This window comes from Carcharhinus amblyrhynchos, chromosome 31 (assembly GCF_965287045.1).
Source record: "Carcharhinus amblyrhynchos chromosome 31, sCarAmb.v2.hapA, whole genome shotgun sequence".
Taxonomy (NCBI): Eukaryota; Metazoa; Chordata; class Chondrichthyes; order Carcharhiniformes; family Carcharhinidae; genus Carcharhinus; species Carcharhinus amblyrhynchos.
The window spans coordinates 15,214,501-15,239,828 of NC_137354.1; the positions used below are offsets into that span (position 1 = coordinate 15,214,501).

At 43.5% G+C, this 25,328-nt stretch overlaps 1 protein-coding gene across 2 annotated transcripts in view; it reads right to left on the minus strand.

Annotated features, from left to right (window-relative positions):
• Positions 1–25,328, minus strand: part of adam8a (ADAM metallopeptidase domain 8a) — a 49,839-nt gene that overhangs the window by 23,019 nt on the left and 1,492 nt on the right. For both annotated transcript variants that reach the window (XM_080215720.1, XM_080215721.1), the window contains exons 3-13: positions 21,450–21,526; positions 18,314–18,392; positions 18,132–18,208; positions 12,169–12,352; positions 11,668–11,733; positions 11,050–11,121; positions 8,850–9,019; positions 6,838–6,919; positions 5,566–5,717; positions 4,549–4,726; positions 802–891 (exon numbers count right to left, since the gene is read on the minus strand). In XM_080215720.1, the coding sequence (XP_080071846.1) occupies positions 802–891; positions 4,549–4,726; positions 5,566–5,717; positions 6,838–6,919; positions 8,850–9,019; positions 11,050–11,121; positions 11,668–11,733; positions 12,169–12,352; positions 18,132–18,208; positions 18,314–18,392; positions 21,450–21,526 (1,227 nt within the window). The remainder of the gene's footprint in view (positions 1–801; positions 892–4,548; positions 4,727–5,565; positions 5,718–6,837; positions 6,920–8,849; positions 9,020–11,049; positions 11,122–11,667; positions 11,734–12,168; positions 12,353–18,131; positions 18,209–18,313; positions 18,393–21,449; positions 21,527–25,328) is intronic.

Here is a 25,328-nt window from a genome sequence, read left to right on the forward strand (position 1 = left end):
TCAGTAAACATGCCTGACTTGCAAACGAATCATAAAGGAGTAACAGACAGCCATTAAAAATTGTTTGTTGGTTCCATAGGCTACACAGACATAGGGAATTGGAGAGAGGGTGGCACAGTGGTTAAGCACTGCTGCCTCACAGCGCTAGCGACCTGGGTTCAATTCCAGCCTCAGGTCACTGCATGTTCTCCCCGTGTCTGCACTGGTTTCCTCCCATAGTGGAAAGATGTGCTGGTTAGGAGCATTGGCCCTGGTACGTTGCTCCTTAGTGTCGGGGGGGGGGTGGGGATCAGCAGGGTAAACGTGTGGGGTTATGGGGATAGGGCCTGGGTGGGATTGTGGTTGGTGCAGGCCCGATAGGCCAAGTGGCCTCCTTCTGCACTGTAAGCATATCTTCAGGTACATTAATAAAACTGCACCAGATTAACATTTAAATCCATCAGGGAATAATTTCAATGCAATTGCTTTTTCAAGCAAAAAGGTGTCCTAAGATGCTGCTTGTTGTTCTTGAACCAATTAAATCAGCAAGAAAGTTGCTACAAAAAGAGCATGGTTTGCATGTGGATCACCAACTACACTCAATACAGAAACTTAATCAATAGTAAACACAGGAAGAACTCCCTGTTCCAATTGCTTTGTGCAATCTTCAAATTCCACCTCAACAGATAGGAGCTGCCTCTAGTTATTGGCTCATCAGGAACAGGACACCTCGAACTTCCTCAGTGCCAGTCTAGATTACACAGTCCCAAATGTTACTGCCACAAACAAATAGATAAAGATAGCGGTTATGTGGCTTTGTACCTTGCAGTTCTGGCAGCATTCTCCATCAGCACATTGCGCTCCCTCCTTGAATCTGCAGGTCGTAGCATTACAACAAGGATTGGTACATTCCTGCAAGGGGAAAAACCAAATCAGTATTACTTATACACACCAATAATCCTAACCAACCTTCAACTGCTGTGTTTTCAAACAACTTACAATGTCTGGGTGTACCTCAAATCAATGAAGGACAGCTTATGAACCAAAGATTAACATCAGCCTTCATCTTCAGGTATTTGTAAATGGATTGTAAAAAAGAGGATTCTCGCATTGGCATTGATGTAAAGCAAAGTAAAAGCGAAGATTATTTATTAGTGTCACAAGTAGGCTTACATTAACACTGCAGTGAAGTTACTGTGAAAATCCCCTTGTCGCCACACTCCCGTGCCTGTTTGGGTACACTGAGGGAGAATTTAGCACGGCCAATGCACCTAATCTTTGGACTGTGGGAGGAAACCGGAGCACCTGGAGGCAGACATGGGGAGCAAACTCCAAACAGACAGTGACCCAAGCTGGGAATCAAACTGCGAGGCAGCAGTGCTAATCACTGTGCTGCCCTTACGTTGATATCAAACAAACACAATACAAGAGGAGTCCCTTGTCTTGGTATCATTCTAGTGACCCACTCCCCAAGATTTGGTGCACTAGATTACCAGCTCAGATCAATTTGGTTAGTATCTGCAAAATGCATCTGCATCTCTCCCTTCCTGCTCCTTATAATTCAGCATGTTCAAAATAAATCACTGCAAAAGATTGTTACAATCCTCAGTTACCAAGGATAAATATGAATGAATTCTAGCAGCACAATAATATTACTGTTGGAAATTTACCACCCTTCCCCGCCAAGGGAATCGGAGCAGGTGAGGGGCGGATAATGGGAAGGTCCATTACGGTTTCAGAATGAGCGAGGCTGTAAAATCCTGCCCAGTATGTAACGTATCAATATTGTGGTTTATTGGATAGTTAAAGTCTAGAGGTTGTTGTTTACAATTTTAACAAATGAATTCTTTGCATGTGAAATTGGTCTAATCTTTACCCCATAGAATGAAAAGGTTAGATGGAAGTTGCCAGTGATCCTCCAAGCCATATACCACCCTGATTTGGAAATATCTCGCCATTCCTTCACTGTCACTGAGTCAAAATCCTGGAACACTCTTTCGAATAGCACTCGTGGGTGTACATATACCAGATAGACCAATGGTTCACTATCACCTCCACAAAGAGGATCAGGCTGGAGCAATAGATTCTGACCTAGCCAATGATGCTCACATCTTTTGTAAGAACAAGTTTTAAAAAAAAAGCAGTAAATGGGCTTGAGGTTAATCAGCTGCTGTTTCTCACAGTGTCCATAGAATCACATGAGGAGGCCATTTGGCCCATCAAAATTGCAATAACTACAATTCCTATCCCCATAACCCCATGCATTTTACCCTAGCTGGTCCCCCTGACACTAAGGGGCAATTTAACATAGCCAATCTACCGAACACACACATCTTTGGAGTGTGGGAGGAAACTGAGGCACGCGGAGGAAACCCATGCAGACACGGGGAGAACGTGCAAACTCCACACAGACAGTGACCCAAACCTGGAATCAACCCTGGGTCCCTGCGACGTGAGGCAGCAGTGCTAACCATTGCACTATGGTGCTGCTCATATTTTCATTCTTCTAGAACAATCAGCCAAACTCTTCTTGAAGATGCTAGTTTTCTAATCTCATCTTTACACAGGTTGAAAATGGAAAACGTTATTTTCTAAGTCAATGGGAAATAAAAGCTGGTGCGGTGTGTAACAGGCTGTCGATCTATTAAGAGCCTGTTTCACATGTGGACCAGTTTCACCCCATAATGCTTCCAGCGTTGTTCAGTCTATTTTAATACAAGCAATATGGAAACACCAGCATCACTGAGATACATTATCAATATCACTGAAACCTATTAGACAATTACATGGTTTGCAAGGCCTGATCATCTGGATGGACAGAGTCTCACCAACAAGAATCAGAAAGTCAGTTGATGCATAATCCCTTGTGTTTCTGTTCCTCAATACTAATGGATGGAAATTGGTGAATAACCATTCAAAGGCTGCCGGAGATTGGGCAGCACCGTAGCACAGTGGTTAGCACTTCTGCCTCACAGCATCCGGGATCCAGGTTCGATTCCCGGCTTGGGTCACTGTCTGTGTGGAGTCTGTACATTTTCCCCGTGTCTGCTTGGGTTTCCTCTGAGTGCTCCGGTTTCCTCCCACAGTTCGAAAGACGTGCTGGTTAAGTGCATTGGCCGTGCTAAATTCTCCCTCAGTGTTACCCGAACAGGAGCCGGAGTGTGGCGAATAGGAGATTTTCACAGTAACTTCATTGCAGTGTTAATGTAAGCCTACTTGTGACACTGATAAACAAACTTTAAAGTTTTAAGTAGAGGAAGTGGTTAGCAGTGATAAAATTGTTGAGGAATATATCGAGATAACAAAGCAGATGTATCTTTTGTTTTTAAATTGCATATATCCATTTCACTAGTTCAAACTGTGAATGAATCTGACACCAGCAAGAAGTAAACTTTCACAACTTTTCTAGTTTTTTTCCATTGTGCCAAGTAATCAGAAATTCTGGGCAGCTACAAATCTCCCGTTCTGGACTGGTGTTTAAATTCTCACTAAAACGAACTGCTGGGAACTGTACAGTTTACTTTAGATGAGATAGGATGAGATCAGAAAGCCACATTGCAAACTGTTTCCTGATTACACAGGAGAGCAGTTTCACATTTCCACTGTTGGCAGTCAGGGTAAATTTCACACCTGTTGACCCACGGTGTTTTCAGTGCTCAAGTGTACCACAGTCAGTTTGCAAGCAGCCCTCTTCCCACCCCCCACACACAATTCGCTATATGTAACATTGTGCCATATTATTCATGCAGTGCAACACTACCTAGTTGAGAGTATAGAATCCCTACAGTCCAGGAGGAGGCCATTCAGCTCATCATGGTCTACATTGACTCCCCAACAGGGCATCTTATCCACCCTGCCCAATCCCTGTAACCCCATACATTTGCCCCATTAATCCCCCAATCTACATATCTTGGGACACTAAAGGTACAGTTTACTATGGCCAATCCACCTAACCTGCACATCTTGGAACAATAAAGGGCTATTTAGCATGGCCAATCCACCCAGTCTGCACATCTTGGGACATTAAGGGACAATTTAGCATGGCCAATCCACCTAACCTGCACATCTTTGGAGTGTGGGAGGAAACCCACGCCGACATGAAGAGAACGTGCAAACTCCACAGACACCCAAGGCCGGAATCGAACCCAGGTCCCTGGCGCAGTGAGGCAGCAGTGCTAACCACTGTGCCACCATGCTTCCCCCACATATGAGGGAGGTGGTTTAGTATCCTACTCCTTATTCCCTATCAGCGCTACTCTGAAACCGACAGCAGAGTATTGACTTGGTTTGTTTCACTAACTGATTTCAATTCCCTTTGAGAAAGTGTTTGCTGTCACAGCAGACACCAGAAGCTTGCCTTGAGAGAGAGAGAGAGAGAGTGGTGTAAGTCTCAACCTCTCTGTGAACACACTGCAACGTCACATTGATCTGGTAATGGTGGGCTGCTGTGTCAGTGTTTTGCTCGCAGAAAGGTGACTCATTATCTACTAAAACAGGCTGGATATTTTAAACAAACTGTTTCGCTATAACAGGTAAACCCACCAGGTGATGAAAGAAATTGCATATTACCTCAACAGTGCCACAATCACATTGCTCTCCACGCTCAAGGAACTGATTCCCACATACTGGGCTTCCGTACAATTCGTCTGCTCTGGGGCTGTTCAAGAGACAATCTGTCATGCCTGACATCAAGAACTTCTGCAACTCCTGGTGACTGCAGCTGCTGAAGCTTTTAGGAAACACAAGCCTAAAAAAATCAAAGAGAGATTCGAGCAGCCAGTAAGAATTGGAGGTTAGAGCCACATTGCATTCAAACTCACAAATTAAAATGAAATTCAGAATATTACAAAATCAGAGCATTCACATTGGTGTGTACCAATGTTAAAAAACAGCATCAAGATTTAGATTACCTCAGCATCATCAAAAGGAAAACTATAAAGTTGTTAGATTATGTTTTCTCCTAAAAGTGTGTCAATGCTTTTATTTATTAGTGTGACAAGTAGGCAATGAAGTTCCCCGAGTCATCACACTCCGGCGCCTGTTCGGGTACACTGAGGGAGAATTTAGCACGGCCAATGCACTGAACCAGCACGTTTTTCAGATTGTGGGAGGAAACACAGCATCTGGAGGAAACCCATGCAGACACGGGGAGAACTTGCAGACTCTGCACAGACATTGACCCAAGCTGGGAATCAAACCCAGGTCCCTAGCACTGTGAGGCAACAGTGCTAACCGCTGTATTGCCCAAGGATGTGATATAATACCAATATAAACTGAGGCTTCGTTAAACACTCTCTCAGAAGACGAGTGTTAAATTGAACCTATAAAATGTTGTTCAACCTAAAAATTTGAAAGGAGTTAAGGTATCATTCCTTACAATGGAACAGCCTTGTGGTTGTTTGTGGAACTCACTACTTGATGCTACTCAAGGACACAAAACTATCCAAACATTTTTATTATGTAATAGCACAGAGAAATCAAAACCTTGAGATCAAATATTAGTTTGTTCATGTAGCACACCATCACAGTGACTGCCAGGTTACAGATTCCTTTGTGTTTGGGCTGGTTGGAGATGGTTATTCTTACCCCGATTTCTCCGCCATGATACAGCCACCATTATTCTTCCTTGAACCATCGCAGATACACATAGTGTGATCTTCATCATGGGACATGCCCAAATTGTGACCCATCTCATGGGCAATTGTGGATGCCAAGCCTATTGGGTTCCTATTGTGGTCCTATATGTAATTATTAGAATGATCAAGTTAATATCATCATGTGTCCAGGTAATGAGATTCGATTAAGGTTACAAGTATCATTGCACTGAATAACTTGAGTCACGATAACATATTGCAAACAATACATTAAAAAAATTGAAAATGCTGACAAAGCTAAAACTACAACAGAAACAGGTTATTTGGTCCAACAAGTCTATATTGATATTTGTTGCCTGTCCCCACTGTCCCCCCAGCATAATACTCAAATCTACTCTCCCACATGCACTTATCCTTAAATGCTTCTGTATTAATCAGCTTAACCACTCCCTGCAATAGCAAGTTCTACATTACTTTTTTTTGACTTATTATTGTCACATATTTTAGTACAGTGAAAAGCATTGTTTCTTGCATGCTATCCAGACATAGCATACCATTCATAGCGTACAGAGGGGAAAAGGAAAGGAGAGATTGCAGAATGTACTGATATAGTCATAGCTAGGGTGTAGAGAAAGATCAATTTAATACAAAGTAGGTCCCTTCAAATGTCTGATGGCAGTGGGGGAGAAGCTATTCTTGAGTCTGTTGGTATGTAACCTCTGACTTTTGTATTTTTTTCCCCGACAGAAGAGAGAATGTCCGGGATGGGTGGGGTTCTTAATTATGTTGGCTGCTTTTCCAAGGCAGTGGAAAAAGTAAACGGATGGCAGGCTGGTTGTACGAGATGGACTGGGCTACGTTCACAACCCTTTGTAGTTTCTTGCAGTCTTGGTTGGAGCAGGAGATGTACCAAGCTGTGATACAACTGGAAAGGATGTTTTCTATGATGTATCCGTAAAAAAATTGGATCTAACCACTCTCTGAGTTTCTCCTGATTTTCTTTTAAAATTGATCAGGGACTCCCGTTCACGAGCCCCAATTTTTGACTTCCCTGCAAGACTGATCGATAGATGATCTAACCAGCTGCCCTTTCATTGCCCCAACATAAAACTCATGCATTCCATTGCTAGGGCTCTCCATCACTTAATCCCACTTCATTGAATCCTATAGATGATGATTTTAAATTACGAGTTTGGAAAAAGCGGAAGTTTCACTCTTTGAAACTGAACGAGGTGCTGCAAAGGTAGCAGCACGTAAAACTCACCTCATTCACACCACCAGACTGATAGGAACACATGGCAGACTTTGTTGCTAATCCAACAGTTGATCCTTCAAAGCTCAATCCACTGGAGAGATACATATTCAATGTTAGCCAGAAGATATATCAATTATTAAAAGCATTGTGATGATGGCAGTTCATTTTTGATTATACAAAGAAATCCCAACACATTCTCAAATCCCTTACAATTAAGGGACTAATATTAGGCACTTCCAACTCAACACTAAAGCCAATGAAATTACGAGAACTGAAGTTCTGAGACAACAACAGAAAATGCTGGAAAATTTCAACAGGTCTGACAGCACCTGTAGAGAGAGAATAGAGCCAAAGTCGAGATATTCTATGGACAAAAGCAAATTACTGCTGGAACCTGAAACCAAATGAGAAAACGCTGAAAAATCCCAGCAGGTCTGGCAGCATCTGTAAGGAGAGAAAAGAGCTGACGTTTTGAGTCCAGATGACCCTTTGTCAAAGATGTCACTTAATTTGATAAAGGGTTATCTGGACTTGAAACGTCAGTTCTTTTCTCTCTTTACAGACCTGCTTAGATTTTCCAGCATTTTCTCTTTTGGGTGAGATACTTTAGCATTTTCTGTTTTTGTTTTAGATTCCAACATCCACAGTATTTTGCTTTTATCCTACTGAATGTCTGAGGTCGTTTAATCAATACGTAAATTTGGGACACAACTATTTTATAATCAGTTCTTGGGATGTGGTCTAAACTGGCAAGGGAGCATTCATTACCCCTCCTGAGTTTCTCTTTTATTGCTGTGTTTATGGTGGTATATGGTGTGAGTAAAGGAATTCCAGAATATTGGCCAGCAATAATGAAGGGATGGTGATATGTATCCAAATCAGGATGTTGTGTATCATTGAAAGGGAACTAGAAGCAATAATGTTCCAATGACATTAAACACTTCTCCCTTCTTGACAGGAGGAAAGTGCTGTTGAAATTAACTCGAGTTACTGGATTGCAAACTATAGGTCAAACATGCCAGAGGGAGTGTGCATGGAGTATGATGGCAGGGGGTGCCAATAACCTTGTCCTGGAATGTGTAAAGTTGTGGTGGATACATCTATCCAAGCAAGTATTGTGTATTCCATCAACTCCAGCCCTGTAGATGGTGGACTGGGCATGGAGGGTCAGAAGGTGGAACATTTGTTGCAGAGAATCCCAAATATTATTTTTCCTCTTGCTCTTGTGGCTTTGGCCTTGAAATGGCCGATGCAGTGAAACCTCCAGTCAACACTGGTGAGCAAAATATTAAAAGGGGGGGAAGGGATTCAGCAATGGTGGTTCCTATGGAAATGAGGGGGAAGTGGTTAAGCTTTCCTTTTCTGGCCATCACCAGTGCTGATATGGAGGGAATGTTAGCTGTAAAACATCAAAGCTGTGTCTGGATGGAATCCAGGTCCTGCCATAGGTCAGCATCGTGTTGCCTCAATAGCAAAGAGTGGGGAGTGGAGATGTAACGTTACTGTGGTGTCAAAGAATAGAGCCCTGGCACTACCTCATGGGCAGGCCAGAGTTACTGATGAAGCAGTTGTAGGTGGTTAGGAAGAGGGCACTTCCCCACGGAATATTTCACATATAATAGGAACATGGATAAACATATGGATGATATTGGAATAGGGTAGGTTAGATGGGCTTTAGATTGGTTTCACAGGTTGGTGCAACATCGAGGGCCGAAGAGCCTGTACTGCACTGTAATGTTCTATGTTCTACGTTCTAAGTATCTATTGACTGCAATTTTGATTTGTTTTATTAAGTTTAATTAAAAGATTTATTAAATCTTTTTAAAAGATTTGTTTAATTAACACATGGAAATAGATCTACAAATATAATAACATTTCCAAAAGATTCTCCGCAATAAAATCCCCTTTATAAAAGTTAATCTATTAGATATATTGTATTTAATATCACAGCCACGAAAATTGCTCTTATACACAGATAACCATACATTTATATTACTCTGATGTTCTCTGTAGGTACCTACGTGACAAACTGGGCGTTATCGTGTCTTTTCTTAAACAGTAGCTCCTTCCCACGCCATTTCAGGAAGTTGTCCAGAGTAGCATCAGGATTTGAGCTGACAGCAATTTTATCTGAACGTGTCCACACTTCTAGCCCTACCAATGCTACGCGGATGTTTAACGATTTGTACAACTGGCAAAGCAGCAAATAAAAAAAAAACAGAATCAGAACACCACATTGCACAATGAAGATTTTATAAAGAAACCGTCCAACTTCCCAACATTTATGTTATCCCAAACAGAATATATCCGCACATGTGAATTAGGAGCAGGGGTAGGCTATTTGGCCCCTCGAGCCTGCTCTGGCATTCAATAAGATCATGGCTGATCTCATTGTGTCCTCAACTTCACATTCTGCGGACCCCGTTCTTAGTCAAGAATCTAGCTACCTCTGCTTTAAAAATATTCAGTGATTCGGTCTCCAACTCTCCCTGGAGGAGAGAGTTCAAAGCATCACAGCCCTTAGAAATAATTTCTTCCACCTCCATATTAAATGGGACACCCCTAAGTTTTTAGAACTGTGTCCCCTTAGTTCCAGTCTCTCCCACAAGGTGAAACATCCCATCAGCATTTACCCTGTCACGTACCCTTGGGATCTTGTATGATTTAATAAGATACCTCTAAATGCTCTAAACTCCAACTGATACAGGGAAAAAGAAGTTTCTTAATATCATAGAATCCCTAAGGTGCAGAAAGAGGCCACTCGGCTCATCGTGTCTGCACCGATCACAAAAACTCCACTTACTTACCCTGTTAACCCCCTGAAATGAAGGGGCAACTTAGCATGGCCATTCAACCTAACCCACGCATCTTTGGAGCGTGGGAAGAAACCCATGCAGTCACAGGGAGAACGTGGAGACTCCAAACAGACAGGCACCCGAGCCGGGAATCGAACCCAGGCCCCTGGTGCTGAGAGGCAGCAGTGCGAACCACTGTGCCATTTTGACAGCATGGAATTCAGAGTCAAAGAATTAAAGTCCGTTAATTTCACATGAAACAGGCTCCTCTCTGTTGGGTCCCAACCTCAAGAAGGGTGTCAACGTTTACATTACCACCAAGTTCTTCTCAGCTATCAGACCACCAGACTGATAGGACCACGTGGCAGATTTTATTGCTAATCCTGCATCGTAACCACTTTTAACTGGGTCAAAATTATCCAAACATACTTCACGTGAAACCCTTGCAGTCAAAAGAGATTTCCATTTATCATTTCCAATCCTTTTTGATTGTCTGATTTGATCTTTGTAGACAAGCACCATACATCTATTTATGAGTGACTGTGGGATCCTCTGTATGATTTGCATTAGATTAAAGCCTTCATTTTAAGGTATTTCTGCCGATGTAACCAAACTAGGCCACTTTCAGCTTGGGTTGAGCCTAGAAAATGGACTCCATTTGAAAATGCAATGTTGACGGAAATGGTTTTTGTCGTAAACAAGTTTTCATGGTCACACAGCTACGAATTGTTTTTGCAAATTGGAGACTGGTGATTTAATAACAGAAGATAGCCAAAGAAAGCTACATTGTGGTAACAACCATCTGTAGTTTTAGTTGTTGTTCAGTTGAATCGTGCAAGGTTTTGAGTTCGAGTCCGTACAGGGACTGGCTGCGAAGCCAATTCCCAACGCTCTTCTCCCACTTTCTGTAAATTTTAAAATTTCAATTTATATTCAATGAATCATTTTTAAAATCGTGCCACGTGCCCACGGTGGATCCGACAGTGACTGACTCCATTATTTGCCTTTTTGTGAAATCGGTTAGCATATATGACATCAACCTATTGTCTCTTCCCCTCTTTATTTCGATCTCCTCTGAAAGGATCGTTAAGGTACCAGTGAGGGGTCCTACCCCAAAACAATAACCCACATTGCTCTTTCAGACAATGGGTGGATTTTCCAGCCCCTCCATGGACCATTTTCCAATGGGCAGAGGTGGCCCACCATTGGCGACCAGCAGGATTTTCCAGTCCCGCTGACGTCTACGGGGTTTTGCGTGGCTTGCCAGTCGGGAAACACACTGACCAGAAGGCGGGAAGGACCGGAAACTTCCCTATGGCATGTTTCCAGTGTTTTACCTTCCTTTTTTGATTCTCGCCAAGTGCGAATGTACTTCATTTCTCATTTCTTTAGATTCCCATGCCTCAGAGAAAGAAACAAGTATTACCTTGTCTACATGGTTCGCCACCTCGATCATACGCTGTCGTATTTGGTAGAGATCTCTATTGAAATTTTTGTACTAAAAAGAAAAGAAAATTCCAAACAGATATAAACTAAATTGCTGTCCAAACTACTTATTGAAGAAAAATACTCATCTGGACCCCAAACCACTACACACATAAATCAGATGCTCAGTTGAACCCCCACCTAGGAGGAGAAGGTTTAATTTAATACAAGTTTCCAAGACTACAATATAGTGACGTGGTTTTCAGGACAATTGGAGATACAAATCGACCCAGGGACTCTGTACTAACAATAGCTGCTTCAGAGGGTGATAACATTTGAGGTTATCAAGTAGTCTTCAACATAGATTGACAAATTTTATAACAAATTGTTAAAATACACCAAGATTAAAGTCCACTGGTCTACAACTGTTTACAAGCTGCTATTTGATTGCTGGAATTTTAATTTAATAGAAAAAAATGGTTACAAACAATTATGTTTCTGCTGAAATGGAAATTTATCAAGTCTTTGGAATCAGATATCGAACAATTTGGCGAGTTAATAAAACTTGTGAAAAATGTAATGATTTTTTTAAAAAAAGCCCTATTTAATTTAGGCCTACCTCAGTATTGTCCACAACTAAGAAAAGTTCCACGTATCGGGTGCTTTGTGAAGTTTGTGCAAATCTCTGGAAAAAAAGGGGGAAGAAATAGGCAATTTGAACACAGTTAAGAATGTAAAATGTAAGAGACAACATGTATCTAAATGTTCAACTCATAACAATAGGGCGGCACAGTGGTTAGCACTGCTACCTCACAGTACCAGGGACCCAGGTTCAATTCCCGGCTTGGGTCACTGTCTGTGTGGAGTTTGCACATTCTCCCCGTATCTGTGTGGGTTTCCTCCAGATGCTCCGGTTTCCTCCCACAGTCCGAAAGATGTGCTGGTTAGATGCATCGACCGTACTAAGTTCTTCAGTGTGCCCAAACAGGTGCCGGAGTGTGGCAACTAGGGGATTTTCATTGTAACTACATTGCAGTGTTAGTATAAGCCTACTTGTGACACTAATAAATAAACTTTAAGAGCATCACAAACACACATTTAGTTCACAGGAGTGTCATACCCTGACAGGAGGTTGGTAAAGTGCGGCCACTTTGGGTCCATTGTCATAAAGTGTAAAGTTGCGCGAGCTACATGATCCACGTTTAAGTCTCAGGTGCTGCTCTTGATACAACGCGTGTTCCCCGGTTTGAGTTCCTTCCAATGGTTCAATTAAATAGACATTTCTCCCAGCTGAGAGGATGCCCCTGGAAAGCAACATTAACAAACATGTTGAACCCAACTCAATAAGTTCTTACCTCAGAACAAAAGATCAAATTTCACTAATGTTAAAGAGGGAAAATCCAGGAGGAACACTTTTTTGTCAAAATATTCCCCCATTTTTAACAAAAAAAATTCATATTTGTGATTTATCTGACATAAGAACATAAGAAATAGGAGCAGGAGTAGGCCATCCAGCCCTTCGAGCCTGCCCCGCCATTCAATAAGATCATGGCTGATCTGTCGCTGCTCAGTTCCACTTTCCCGCCCTCTCCCCATAACCCTTAATCCCCTCTCCTATCAAAAACCCATCAACCCGCGTCTTAAAAATACTTAGCGAGGCAGCCTCCACCACTTCAACGGGCAGAGAATTCCAGAGATTCACCACCCTTTGAGTGAAGAAGTTCCTCCTCAACTCCGTTCTAAACCGCCCCCCTTTTATCTTGAGGCTGTGCCCCCTAGTCCTACTGTCTTTTTTGAGCGGGAAGAGTCTTTCCACCTCTATCCTATCCATCCCATTCATCATCTTATACGTCTCAATGAGATCTCCCCTCATTCTTCTAAACTCTAACGAGTACAAGCCCAGTTTATTCAGCCTCTCCTCATAGCTCAACCCCCTCAACTCCGGTATCAGCCTAGTAAACCTCCTCTGCACTCCCTCCAAGGCCAAAATATCTTTGCGCAGGTGCTGCGCCCAAAACTGCACACAGTACTCCAGTTGCGGCCTCACCAATGCCCTATACAGCTGCATCAAGACCTCCCTACTTTTATATTCAATCCCCCTCACTATGAAGGCCAGCAGATGCTCAGTCTGAATACATTTGAAAACCCTTATTTAGTATCCTCTTTCCTGCATCACAACCTTTATTCTTTCACAGGATGTGGGCCTCAGGGGCTAGGCCAGCATTTAACCTTCATCTCCAATTGCCCTTGAGATTCAGAAGGAGAAACAATGAAACAGATAGATAAGATCGCTGGTCTGAACTGGTGTTGTATACTTTAAAATGGAACACCAGTAAAACAGCGGGGTAAGTATTCTGGTCCTCAACTGTTTACTCCTTCTGAGGAAAGGGATGGTGAGCTATCTTCTTGAACTCCTGCAGTTCATATGGTGTAGGTGCACCCACAGTGCTGTTAGGGAGGGAGTTCCAGGATTTTGACCCAGCGACAATGAAGGAATGGCGATATATTTCCGAATCAGGATGGTGGGCAATTTGGAGGGGGACTGGAGTGTTGTTCCCATGTGTGTCCTGCTCTTGTTCCAGATGATAGAGGTCAGGGATTTGGAAGGTGCTGTTGAAGGAGCCTTGCTGTGGTGCATCTTGTAGATGGCACACACTGTTGCCACTGTGTGTTGGTGGGAGTGATTGTTAAAGGTGGCGAATGGGGGTGACAAACAGGCACTGCCAGTTCTAGAACGCCAACATGGCGAACCAGGATCAGGGGAAATAGAACTTCAAATTCTCCCAAAGGCTGACCCTGGGACAGCCCTACAGCTAGCATGCAGACTTGCCAGGAGTGCTGCATGGATGAGGTGGGCCTGGCTGGCCTGGTGTTCACACATCTGTGTTTTGCTTGATAACACGAATTGACCATCTCCTGAGTTGGAAGAACTAGACCGAGGAATTCCTATCTGCAGCTCAACTGACGGGAAAGATTTCAGGTACGCAAACCAGATTCCAGAAAATTGCGGGGAATGAGGGGCTTCAGTAATCTGGAGAGCCCCCCTCCACGCCCCCAGAGGGGCTGGAATTGTTTCCTTTTGAGCAGAGGGGGTTTAAACCAGAACGAATCTGCGATTTTATCCTGCCTTCCCAACATGAGTCAATTCATTTTCCAGCCATTTAAATGGTAGTCACGGTTGTAAATGTGGGAACGAGGGTATTTTGTAGAGGTGTTCAAATTGATGAGGGGTTTGGGGAGAGAAATTTGTGATAAGCTGTTTCTGTGTTAACTGGACTGATAACCAGAGGACTCAGATTTGAAATAATTCACCAGCCGGTGGAGGAATGAGGAAAATTATTTTTATGCAGCGAGTTATGATTTGGATGATGATGGGATCAAAGCAGAAAAGGGCAGAAGGCAGCCACTCAGCCCCTCAATCCTGCTACCCCACTCAGTGACTGATCTGACTGTGGTCTGATCTCCACTTTCCTGCCTGCCCCAGCGTAACCCTGTTCTCCCTTGTCGATCAAATTCTGTCTGACTCAGCCTCAAATACATTCCATTGACCCAGTCACCACTGCTCCCTGGGTTAGAGAATTCCAACGCATGGGAGAAAGTTCAATAAGAACCTTAAAAAAAAGGAATTAGAAAATAGAAAGACCTGAAAGGGACAAAAAAAATCTGCAAGATGTTATTGAGAGTTCTACCGGGGTAGAACTCTGTCAAAGAGACAGCACTAAACATGATGGGCCAAATGTCCTCCTTCAGTATTACATGATTCTACAAAAGTTACTATCTGCCTGTGTAAAAAAAGCAGCACACCAGAGTGAATGGTACATCACGCAGACTTCCCCTGTAGTTTGAGACTAGAATTTGGAATAGGTTTTATAAAGAGGTGATATTTGGTGCTTTACACTTCAACTTGAAGGCAACATTTAAAAGGGAACAGTACAGCACAGGAACAGCTGTTCAGCCCCACCAAACCTGCGCCAAACATGTTCTCCTATCTAGACCAACTGTCTGTATCCCTCTATTCCCCGTCTGTTCTTGCGCCCATCCTAATAAGTCTTCAGTGTGGCTAACATATCTGCCTCAACCACCTCACTTGGCAGTGCATTCCAGGCCCCCACCACCCTCTGTGTAAAAGTAAAAATCCCCTGCACGTCTCTACTGACCCTTTCCCCCCTTACTTTCAACTTGTGTCCTCTTGTAATTGTCATTTCTGTCCTGCAAAAAAAGCTTCCAACTGTTCATCCTATCTATGCCTCCCATAATTTTATAAATTTCTATCACTCTCCGGCTTTCCAGGGAGAACAATCCCAGTTTATTCAATCTCTCCTCATAGCTAAGACCCTCCATACCAGGCAACATCCTGGTAAATCTTCTCTGCACTCCCTCTGAGACTTTCTGGTATTGCGGTGACGGAATTGGACACAGTATTCCAAATGTGGCCTAACCAATATTTTATACAACTGTAACATAATTTGCCAACATTTATACTCAATGCCCTGGCCGATGAAGGCAAGCATGCTTTCTTCACCATTTGTATTACCTATTTAAAACATCCCTTCGTCCATTTACACCGGGTAATAATTCTTATGCAGGCTTAATGCAAGATTATTTGGGAACTCTCTTCAGCACAGCTTCCAGCCATTGCTTTCTAACTAAATATAGCTCAAATCCAAGTGAATTACAGCTCCTTTTATTGTGGGTGCAAATGAATTATTATTTCATTGCCTTCCTCGAACTGTTTTATTGTTCAATCTCCAGTGTTGTGAATGAATACTTCTTTTCAGACTGTTTCCATTGTTCAGTGTAGAATGGCTTTGGCAAAACTCCACAAATTGGCGACCATTTCCTCGTGCCAAATGTACCGTACCCTGTACAGACTGACCCATTACTCCCTATATATTAATCCAGCACCTCTTAAATCTATTTTACAATTTTACAATATTGTACTGTTTTACAATGTTTAAAAAAAAACAAACTGCTTTGTACTTTAACTCAAGACTTTCAGACCCACGGCTGATACAAGTATCAGTGTAGCTCCACTGTAAGGCTACAGATTAAATTGCAGATCGTCATTAATTAAATTCAATTATCATGGTGGGAAATGTTATTTTTCTTTTTGTTTTATTCATTCGTGGGACTCAGGTGTCACTGGCTGGCCATTTATTGTTCGAAGTCTCACAACACCAGGTTAAAGTCCAACAGGTTTATTTGGTAGTAAGCGCCACTCACTTTCAGGTGACAAAGGGGCAAACCCCAAGAGCTAGTGGTGTTTACTACCAAATAAACCTGTTGGACTTTAACCTGGTGTTGTGAGACTTCTTACTGTGTTTACCCCAATCCAACGCCGGCATCTACACATCACGGCCATTCATTGTCCATCTCTAATTGCCCGAGGGCAGTTGAGAGTCAACCACATTGCTGAGGCTCTGGAGTCACATGTAGACCAGACCAAGTAAATATAATGACCTCAATCAGGCCATGGAAGTTGACCTATTGGAGTGTGAACTCCCTGATTAAGGATACCCCTCCCCTCCACCGACAGGAGAAAAATCCAGGAGGGCAACGGATATGCTTCAATGTTTATTTTTGTTGAGTACAGTTTGCTGCATTGTACGAATGTTTGTAGATTTGTAAATTATGATTTGTAAATTGAGGTGTATTTAGAGGTATGAGGCCCTGGAAAACTATAACCAACAATGGACCCTTCCTAAATAGAAGGTAGAAATTATAGGTTATTAATAAATGGATGGTGTTAGCCATTGGTAATGGATCTTTTGTACTCGTTCTTTGAATATCTGTAATAACATATTTGTGATAAACAAAAGAAATCCCTGACCAGGGATCCAATTGATGGACCAATCAGGGAATCTTTGCCTTGTATTTAACCAGGAGTGTCAGTTCCTCTGGAGCTCCCGGAGGTAGACTGCTGATTGCTAGCACTCTATGTACTGCTGTTAGAGTTTGTGAATAAAGGGATTCTGGTGAAGGGACTTCTGCCTTTGAAGACTTGTTACAGTAAGGATGGCAGAGTGCCTTCCCTGAAGAGCATTAGCGAACCAGATGAGTCTCTCATTGTTCTTGGCTTGCCTGTGAGACTGAGTATCCTTATAGTTCCATCTCTTTATCTGGAGACAGGGAACACCAGCTTAATTCATTTCCACATGGGCCCAAACCTCAACTTTACATTCATTATATCTTAGCAGTGATGGATGGGCCGACAAGATTTCTTTAGAGGAAAAAGTAGGAGAATAATTAATGGTCCCTTTATCCAAGGAAAGATGTACTGGCGTTGGAGGCAGCCCAGGGAAGATTCACGAGGTTGATCTCGAGTATGGAAGGGTTTAATTATGAAATTGATTAGGTTGAGGTGTACTCGTTGGAGTTTAGAAGAATGAGAAGTGACCTTATTGAGATGATGACACAGTAGTTAGCGCTGCTGCCTCACAACTTGAAGGATCTGGGTTCAATTGTGACCTCGGGTGACTGTGTGGAGTCTGCATATTCTCCCCGTGTCTGCGTGGGTTTTCTCCGGGCACTCCAGTTTCTTCCCACAGTCCAAAAACGTGCAGATTAGGTTAATTGGCTCTGCTAAATTGGCTATGCTTAATATCGGGGGTTTCACAGGTGAATACATGGGATAGAGTTTGGGTGGGACTGTTGTCGGTGCAGGCCCAATGGGCCAAATGGCCTCCTTTTGCACTGTAGGGAATCTACGATTCTCAGAGGGGGCTCAGCAGGATAGATGCTGAGAGGTTGTTTCCCTTTGTTGGAGAGTCTGGGATCAGAGGGAATTGCTCATTTAACACAGACAAGGTGAGGGGGAATTTCTTCTTAGAGAGTAATGAATCTGTGGAATAATTTACTGCAGAGGGCTGTAGAGGCAGGCATTAAATTCAAGGCTGAGGCAGACAGAATTTAAATCAGTGAGGGAAACAAGGGTTTGGGGATAAGGTGGGGAATTGGAGTTGAGGATTATATCAGATCAGTTATGATCACATTGAATGGCAAAGCAGATTCAATGGGCCGAATGGCCTGCTGCTGTTCCTATGACTTACAGGAGCAGCGTAAAGAAAGATGAGACTTCTGTACCTGAGTCCAGTGCAGGTGCTGAGGCTGACGGAGGAATCCTTGATGCCTTCAATCACACCATGATAATTACAATGATCCTGGAACAAAGCACAGCATTGACAATTTAACATAACAGAATTCTAAAATATAAAGCATTTTAATTACACCAACCATTTGTTATTAAGTACATAACAAGAAAATACCAGAAATTGTGGAGTTGTCAGAACTTCAGTTCCATTTTCCAAGTAATGGATTTCAGAATAATTCTTGACCAGTAGACCCCTGTTAAAACACAAAGTACATGAGTCAGAGTTAGACTGAGTTTCCATAAAGAGTTGATGCAGCTCTGTACGACCCTACATCCTCACCATTCAAAATCAAGCCTCAGTAAACTGACTTCCACTCTGCTTCCTCCTGCTTCACATCGAGCCTTAATCTATCTCACCTTCTCACCCAGTACGTTCAACCTCTTTGTGGCATAACGGTGAGCACTGCTGCTTCTCAGTGCCAGGGACCTGGGTTCGATTCCTGGCTTGGGTCACTGTCTGTCCAGAGTCTGTACATTCTTCCCGTGTCTGCATGGGTTTCCTCCAGGTGTTCTGGTTTCCTCCCACGGTCCCAAAGACGTGCTGGTTTTGTGCTAAATTCTCCCTCAGTGTATCCGAATAGGCGCCGCTGTGTGGCGACTAGGGGATTTTCACAGTAACTTCATTGCAGTTTAAGTTACTTGTGACATTAATAAACAAACTTCAACGAGTTTCTGCAGTATGGATGCTGGCTCTTCACTGGATTGCTTCATTTTATATAACTAAACACAACTAATCTACTGAGCAGACCCAAGCATAATGCCAAAGAAAGGAGCCTTATATTAACATTGCAATGAAGTTACTGTGAAAATCCCCTAGTCACCACACTCCAGTGCCTGTTGGAGTACACTGAGGGAGAATTTAGCATGGCCAATGCATCTAATCAGCACATCTTTTGGACTGTGGGAGGAAACCGGAGCACCCGGACGAAACCCATGTAGACACTGGGAGAACGTACAGACTGCACAGACAGTGATCCGAGCCGGGAATCAGAGCCAGGTCCCTGGCCCTGTAAGGTAGCACTGCTTAACCACCATGCCACCCACAAGGTAAAAGGTGTTGGATTAAAAGTTTAGAGGCTTATTTCATTCATCCATTCTCCATCATTACAAGAATGGAAGCGTGCTGGGAACTCTTCCTATAAAAGTTACTGACCATGGGATCAGCTCAAAGAATTAATAAGTGTAACTGGGAAATGTATTCAGCATGAGCAGTTAAACTGTTATGTCTAAAGTTGACTCATTTATCAGGAGAGCCAGTGTGGTTTCTTTTGTAATGATGTGGAGATGCTGGCATTGGACTGGGATAAACACAGTAAAAAGTCTCACAACACCAGGTTAAAGTCCAGACTTTAACCTTGTGTTGTGAGACTTTTAAAGTAAAGACTTTAATCTGGTGTTGTGAGACTTTTCACTACTTTGTTTTGTAGACAGGGGAAATGGCTGAGGAAGAGAGAGGGGTGGGGCTCACGCCCGGTGATCCAGTTCTGAGCGCGCTCAGGATTGGAAGGTGGTCAAGCCTGAAGATGACAAAGGGCCCAGATGAGGACTTCTGCAGCGGATGAGCTGAGGGAAGGGTGGAGACCTGCAATGGTGGAGTTAGGTGGTCTTAATAAAACAGAGCTTACAGGGTGAGAAACTCAACTCCAAATCAAACAAGAAACTGAGGTTATCAATAATCAAATCCGAGGCCCAGTCCAGGAAAGGTTCTGTGGTGATGGGATGGAGTTTCTGGTGATGGTCAAGGTGATTCTTTTGGCCTTCTCAATGCTCAAACGGAGAGAACAGGACTCTCCAAACCGAATGTTGGACAAATAGTCTGACAACGTGGAGTGGAGGAGAGGGGGGAGCTGGGTATGCTGTGTACACGTATCCTTTTGTACCCCACTCTCTGTGACCCCCCCCCTTCCCCGCTTAATGACCCAATCAGTCTCTCCTCTGCACCCGTCTGCCTCACTTCACTTCTTCCCAGTGGGCTGAATATCTAAATGGGGATTGTGGCTCATTTTCAGTTCCGCGTGTGTGTTATTTTCCCACATTGCTATCATTTCTCCGCACATTTTCCATTCCCTCCGAGCACCACTCTTCTCTGAGACAATATTGCGAGATACGGACATTCAACTTCCTCAGAAGTCCTTCCTCCCCTGTTACTTTAACAGAAGTGTTAGTGCCACAGTTGTGATACAACCTCCCTCAGGGCCTCTGTCTTATTCTCAGAATTACTCTGATTAGTTTACCGCCATCGCATTTCCTGTGCTTTGTTTTTCAAACTGCCTTCCTTCACAGTGCAGCTACTTCTGCAAAGTTTTGCCGTCACTACCAACAAGTAATGTCCTTTCCACATTTAACAGGTCATTTTTGACAAGCCCCGAGAGATACTTATGCTGGAAGAAGCCACAAAAGTTAAAAATAAGACATGATTAACATAGTATAAAAGTCACAGTTATCCTTTCCTTGTACCAGTCTTCAACCTCCCATTCTACAAGGACCTGGTGTGCTATCCATCTACTGCAATAGTCTTTCACTCAAACCGTACATCACCATGGTAATATTCATTCCATCTATGCAGTACATCTTTAAAGCAGTGGCTTCATAGAATCCCTACGGTGCAGAAGGAGGCCATTCAGCCCATCGAGTCTGCATTGACTGTAATCCCACCCAGGCCCAGTCCCCACAACCCCATGCATTTACCTGACACTAAAAGGCAATTTTAGCATGGCCAATCTACCTAACACTGTGCAGAATGTGTTCCCACTAACAGAACCAAATAGCCAGAACTGAGAATGGATCTAAATTGATTTTTGTTCCAAAACTTTGTCTACACCACCAGACGTTTGAGACCAAATGGCTGTTCATTGAATGCCTGCTCGGGACTAACAGAAAGTAGAAGTGAAAAGTGAATTAAGAAGTTTTTGCAGTGGGGATTCTCAGTAGATAATGGGGAACTGGGGATCCCGCAAAGTAAAGCAGCTAAGCCAATGGGTGCAGACACCAGCGGGACCTTTCCCAAGTTTTTGCCGCTCTGTAGAAGTCACAATGATGGAAGGACTGCGTGTGACCATGTGGCACTCCCAGTGCTGGACACACCTCTCGTACAAACAAAATCTCTGGCTTGCCAAGACATGACACTGACCCTCTCAAAAAAGCAACACAATAGAGTGAACTTTATATCAGTAACAAACAGCTCACTCTCCAAAAACAACACGAGAAAGAAAAACAGAAGTGTTCTTAAAATTGGGGAATCGCAACCTTACCCATTCTTTTCAAGATGAACCATGAAGTCCTTCCCTTCTACATTTACAGAATAGGTGACTCTGTCTGGATAGATGACCTGAATAGTGGGGGAAACAACATTGTTCTGATCATCAATTTCTCTGGAACACTGAACATACTTGCAGAGGCTCCCTTTGTTCAATACTTCTACCGAAACTACAACACGGAGAGAAAGGCTAGAACTACAGAAACATTACCCCAAATGTTTTTCCAATGTGAATAATTTTACTTGCTTCTAAATAATCTGGCTCATTTCATATCACTGAGGTTTTCCTGTGGTGTCGTTTTACTAAAGGAAAACTAATAACTTGGCTAAATTTCATTTTATGGAGTCATTGGAACTATTTCACAGCTGTGCCAGGAGTGAATGGACTGCACCCACCTTTTACAGAGAGTTTGGGAATACGCAATTTTGAATTAATAGCTTTCAGCATTTAACCACATCTCTAATGCTTCCAAACATTTTGAGTCAGCTTGACTCAGGGCTAGCATTTCTGGAAAGCAGGTCACAGGTTCAACTGACTTCATGGCAGTACTGAGGGAGTGCTACATTGCCTTTGGGATGACAAATATTCCCGTCCCCCACTCCCCATTCATTGTCAGGATGTGGGCATTCATGTCAAAACTGGCACTGATTAACTGACTGAGTTTCCTGGCGTGGATTGAGGAGGGGTTTTGCGAAGTCACTTCAAGCAGCAGTTAAGAGCCAACCACATTGGCTTGGGACTGGAGTCACATTAACCAGCCTGAGCAAGAATGGTGACCCAGAAGATCAAAAGTGAGCCAGTTGTGGTTTTACAACAAATCAGAATCTTTGCAGTCACTTTTATTCATAGCAGCACAGTAGCAGAGTGGTTAGCACTGCTGCCTCACAGCACTAGGGACCCAGGTTCAATTCCTGGCTTGGGTCACCGTCTGTGCGGAGTCTGCACGTTCTCCCCATATCTGCGTGGGTTTCCTCTGGGTGCTTCCCAGTCCAAAATTGTACAGGTTAGGTTGTTTGGCCATGTTTAATTGTTCCTTAGTGTCAGGGGATTAATAGGGTAAACGTGTGGGGTTATGCGGATAGGCCCTGGGTGGAATTGTTGTCGATGCCAGCTTGATGGGCTGAATGGCCTCCTTCTGCACTGTAGGAATTCTATTCTATAATATTTTTAAAAACTGAATTCAGTGCTGAAACCTGCATTCAGATTTCTGCATTTCTAGTCCAGGGCTTCAGCTGAGCTGTTTAACTGAAACCCTGTCAGTAATCTCATCATAAAAAGGTCCTATGGTATTACCTGGAAGAAAAGCAGCTACCCAATGTTCATGCCTCCGCTAACATCGTTAAAACAAATGATCTGGTCACTTGACTCACTGCCAACTGTGGGATCTTGCTCTGTACAGACCATCTTTCATGTATCTGACATTAGATTATAACTAGGAGTAGCCATTTGGCCCAACAAGCCAACTGTGGGATCTTGCTCTGTATCAATCGGCTTTCATATTTCTGACATTAGATCAAAGATAGAAGTAGCCATTCGGCCCGTCAAGCCCATTCAGTAAGATGGTGCTGATCTAAGTTTGACATTAACTCTATTTTCCAAACTGCCCCCCAACCCTGAACTCCTTGTAGATCAAACCTAACCTTGAATATATTCAATGATTTGGTCTCTATTCCAACAATGACACTCCAAAACTATTTCATTGGCTGCAGGGCACCTTTGGGATGTCCTTGGATGATGAAAAGCTCGAGTCATTCCTGTTGCTGGCTGTGCCTGCCACATGGCGGGCCCCCCACTGGGTTAATACCAGCAGCAGCAGAACGCTTAAGTGGGCACAAATTGGTGGTGGAGTGTCTATCCTGCACTGTCCCACCATGGAACTATTCAGGATGGAGGCAGGATCGTGATGGGGTTCAGTTCCCATCTGCCCACACCCTCGCCAGATTAAATGTCCCCTCCCCCACTAAACCCTCCATGGGGGAGGTTACAAGATTCTGTACCATATTTATTGTATCTGCCATTTATCAGCTTATTCTGATCACCTGTATGCACTGCCCCTGATGGTTCATTGTTCTCTCCAATGGAGACCATCAACCCCTGTTTTAGCGCCATTTGCAATTTCTGATATTGTGTCCGGCACAGTGGGTTAGCACTGCTGCCTCCCAGCGCCAGGGACCCAGGTTCAATTTCAGCCGTGGGTCACTGTCTGTGTGGAGTCTGCACATTCTCCCCGTGTGTGCATGGGTTTCCTCGGGGTGCTCCAGTTTCTTCCCACAGTCCAAAGACGTGCGGGTTAGGTGGATTGAGCATGGTAAAATGCAGCGGAGGAGAGAAACGTGGGATGCTTTTATAGAGAGTCAGTACAGACTTGATGGGTCGGATGGCCTCTTTCTGCGCTGTAGGGATCTACGATTCTATGGACACCTTTTCTTTATTAACAAAAGCAGTGGTTCCAACAGTGATTGCTTCAGAAGAATACACTTATTAACCACATTATGCCCTTTAACATACATCCCACTTATTCATAGGCTGTGGGCACCACTGGCAAAGCCAGGATTTATTGCCCATCCATGGCTGCCAATGAGAAGCGGGTCCTTGTGGTGACAATACTCCCACAGTGACTTTCTTTATTTATTAGTCACAAGTAGGCTTACATTAACACTGCAATGAAGTTACTGCGAAAACCCCCTAGTCGCCACACTCTGGTGCCTGTTCGGGTACACTGAGGGAGAATTCAGCATGGCCAATGCACCTAATCAGCACGTCTTTCGGACTGTGGGAGGAAACCAGAGGACCTAGAGGAAACCCACGCAGACACGGGGAGAATGTGCAGATTCCACACAGACAGTGACCCAAGCTGGTAATCGAACCCAGGTCCTTGGCACTGTGAGGCAGCAGTGCTAACCACTGTGCCACCGTGCCTCCCTAATCTGTAGCAGGCTTGGTCCAAACGAGTGGCTTGTTAGACCAGTTCAAAGGGCAGTAAAGGTTCAACCACACTGCGGGGGGTCTGGACTCACATTGGTCAAACAGGATTAGGATGTTAGATTTCCTTCCTTAAAAGCCATTAGCTAATCTGATGAGCTTTTAATGGCAGCCCCACAGTTACATGGTCATTATTGCTGATGCCAGCTTTTTATTCCAGATGTTGAAACAAAATTTAATTTACTGAATGGAAATGAATTGAACATGTCTCCGGGTCATCAGTCCTTGGATAACTATTCTGGCGATATACGCTCCTAAATCATGTAAATAACTTGTTCTCATTTCATCCACAATCTTACACATACTTATGCTTCTATCACACTTGGCAGATATAACTTGTCCTTTTTAATTCTGTGTTGGCTGTCTTAAATTAGCCCATTATTTTTCCCAGCTAGGTGTGTATTTGACTCTTAATGGCTCTTTATCCAGTGTGGCCATTATTCTGACTGCTTCATTGTTACAGTTTAAAATGGGACCATTACACTGCCAGCTTTCGAGCCAAACTTCCACATCCAAAGACATTTGAGAGATTGTGCTATTTTCTCTCTCATTTGCTGCCATCAGGGCTGCTGCCTTTCCACTTCCAAATCCACCAGTCCTTCACTATCCAACTGGAGGAAACTTTCTATCTAAATTTGGTATCACAATTGCTGGTGCGATCCTCCCGTGCTGGACAACTGAATGGCCCAGACGGCGATGATGTTTGGATATGTGCAGCATTAACAGCCAAATATCAGCCAGCAATTCAACTGCATGAAGCATCACAGGCCAAGCCCAGCCCAGCCCACCCTCTGCTACTCGACAATGCGCACACTAATCACTCGGAACTCTGGTCATTTTTTGCCTTCCCCATTCTCTTCCCTGTCCCGAGCTCAGGAATCCCGAGACCTC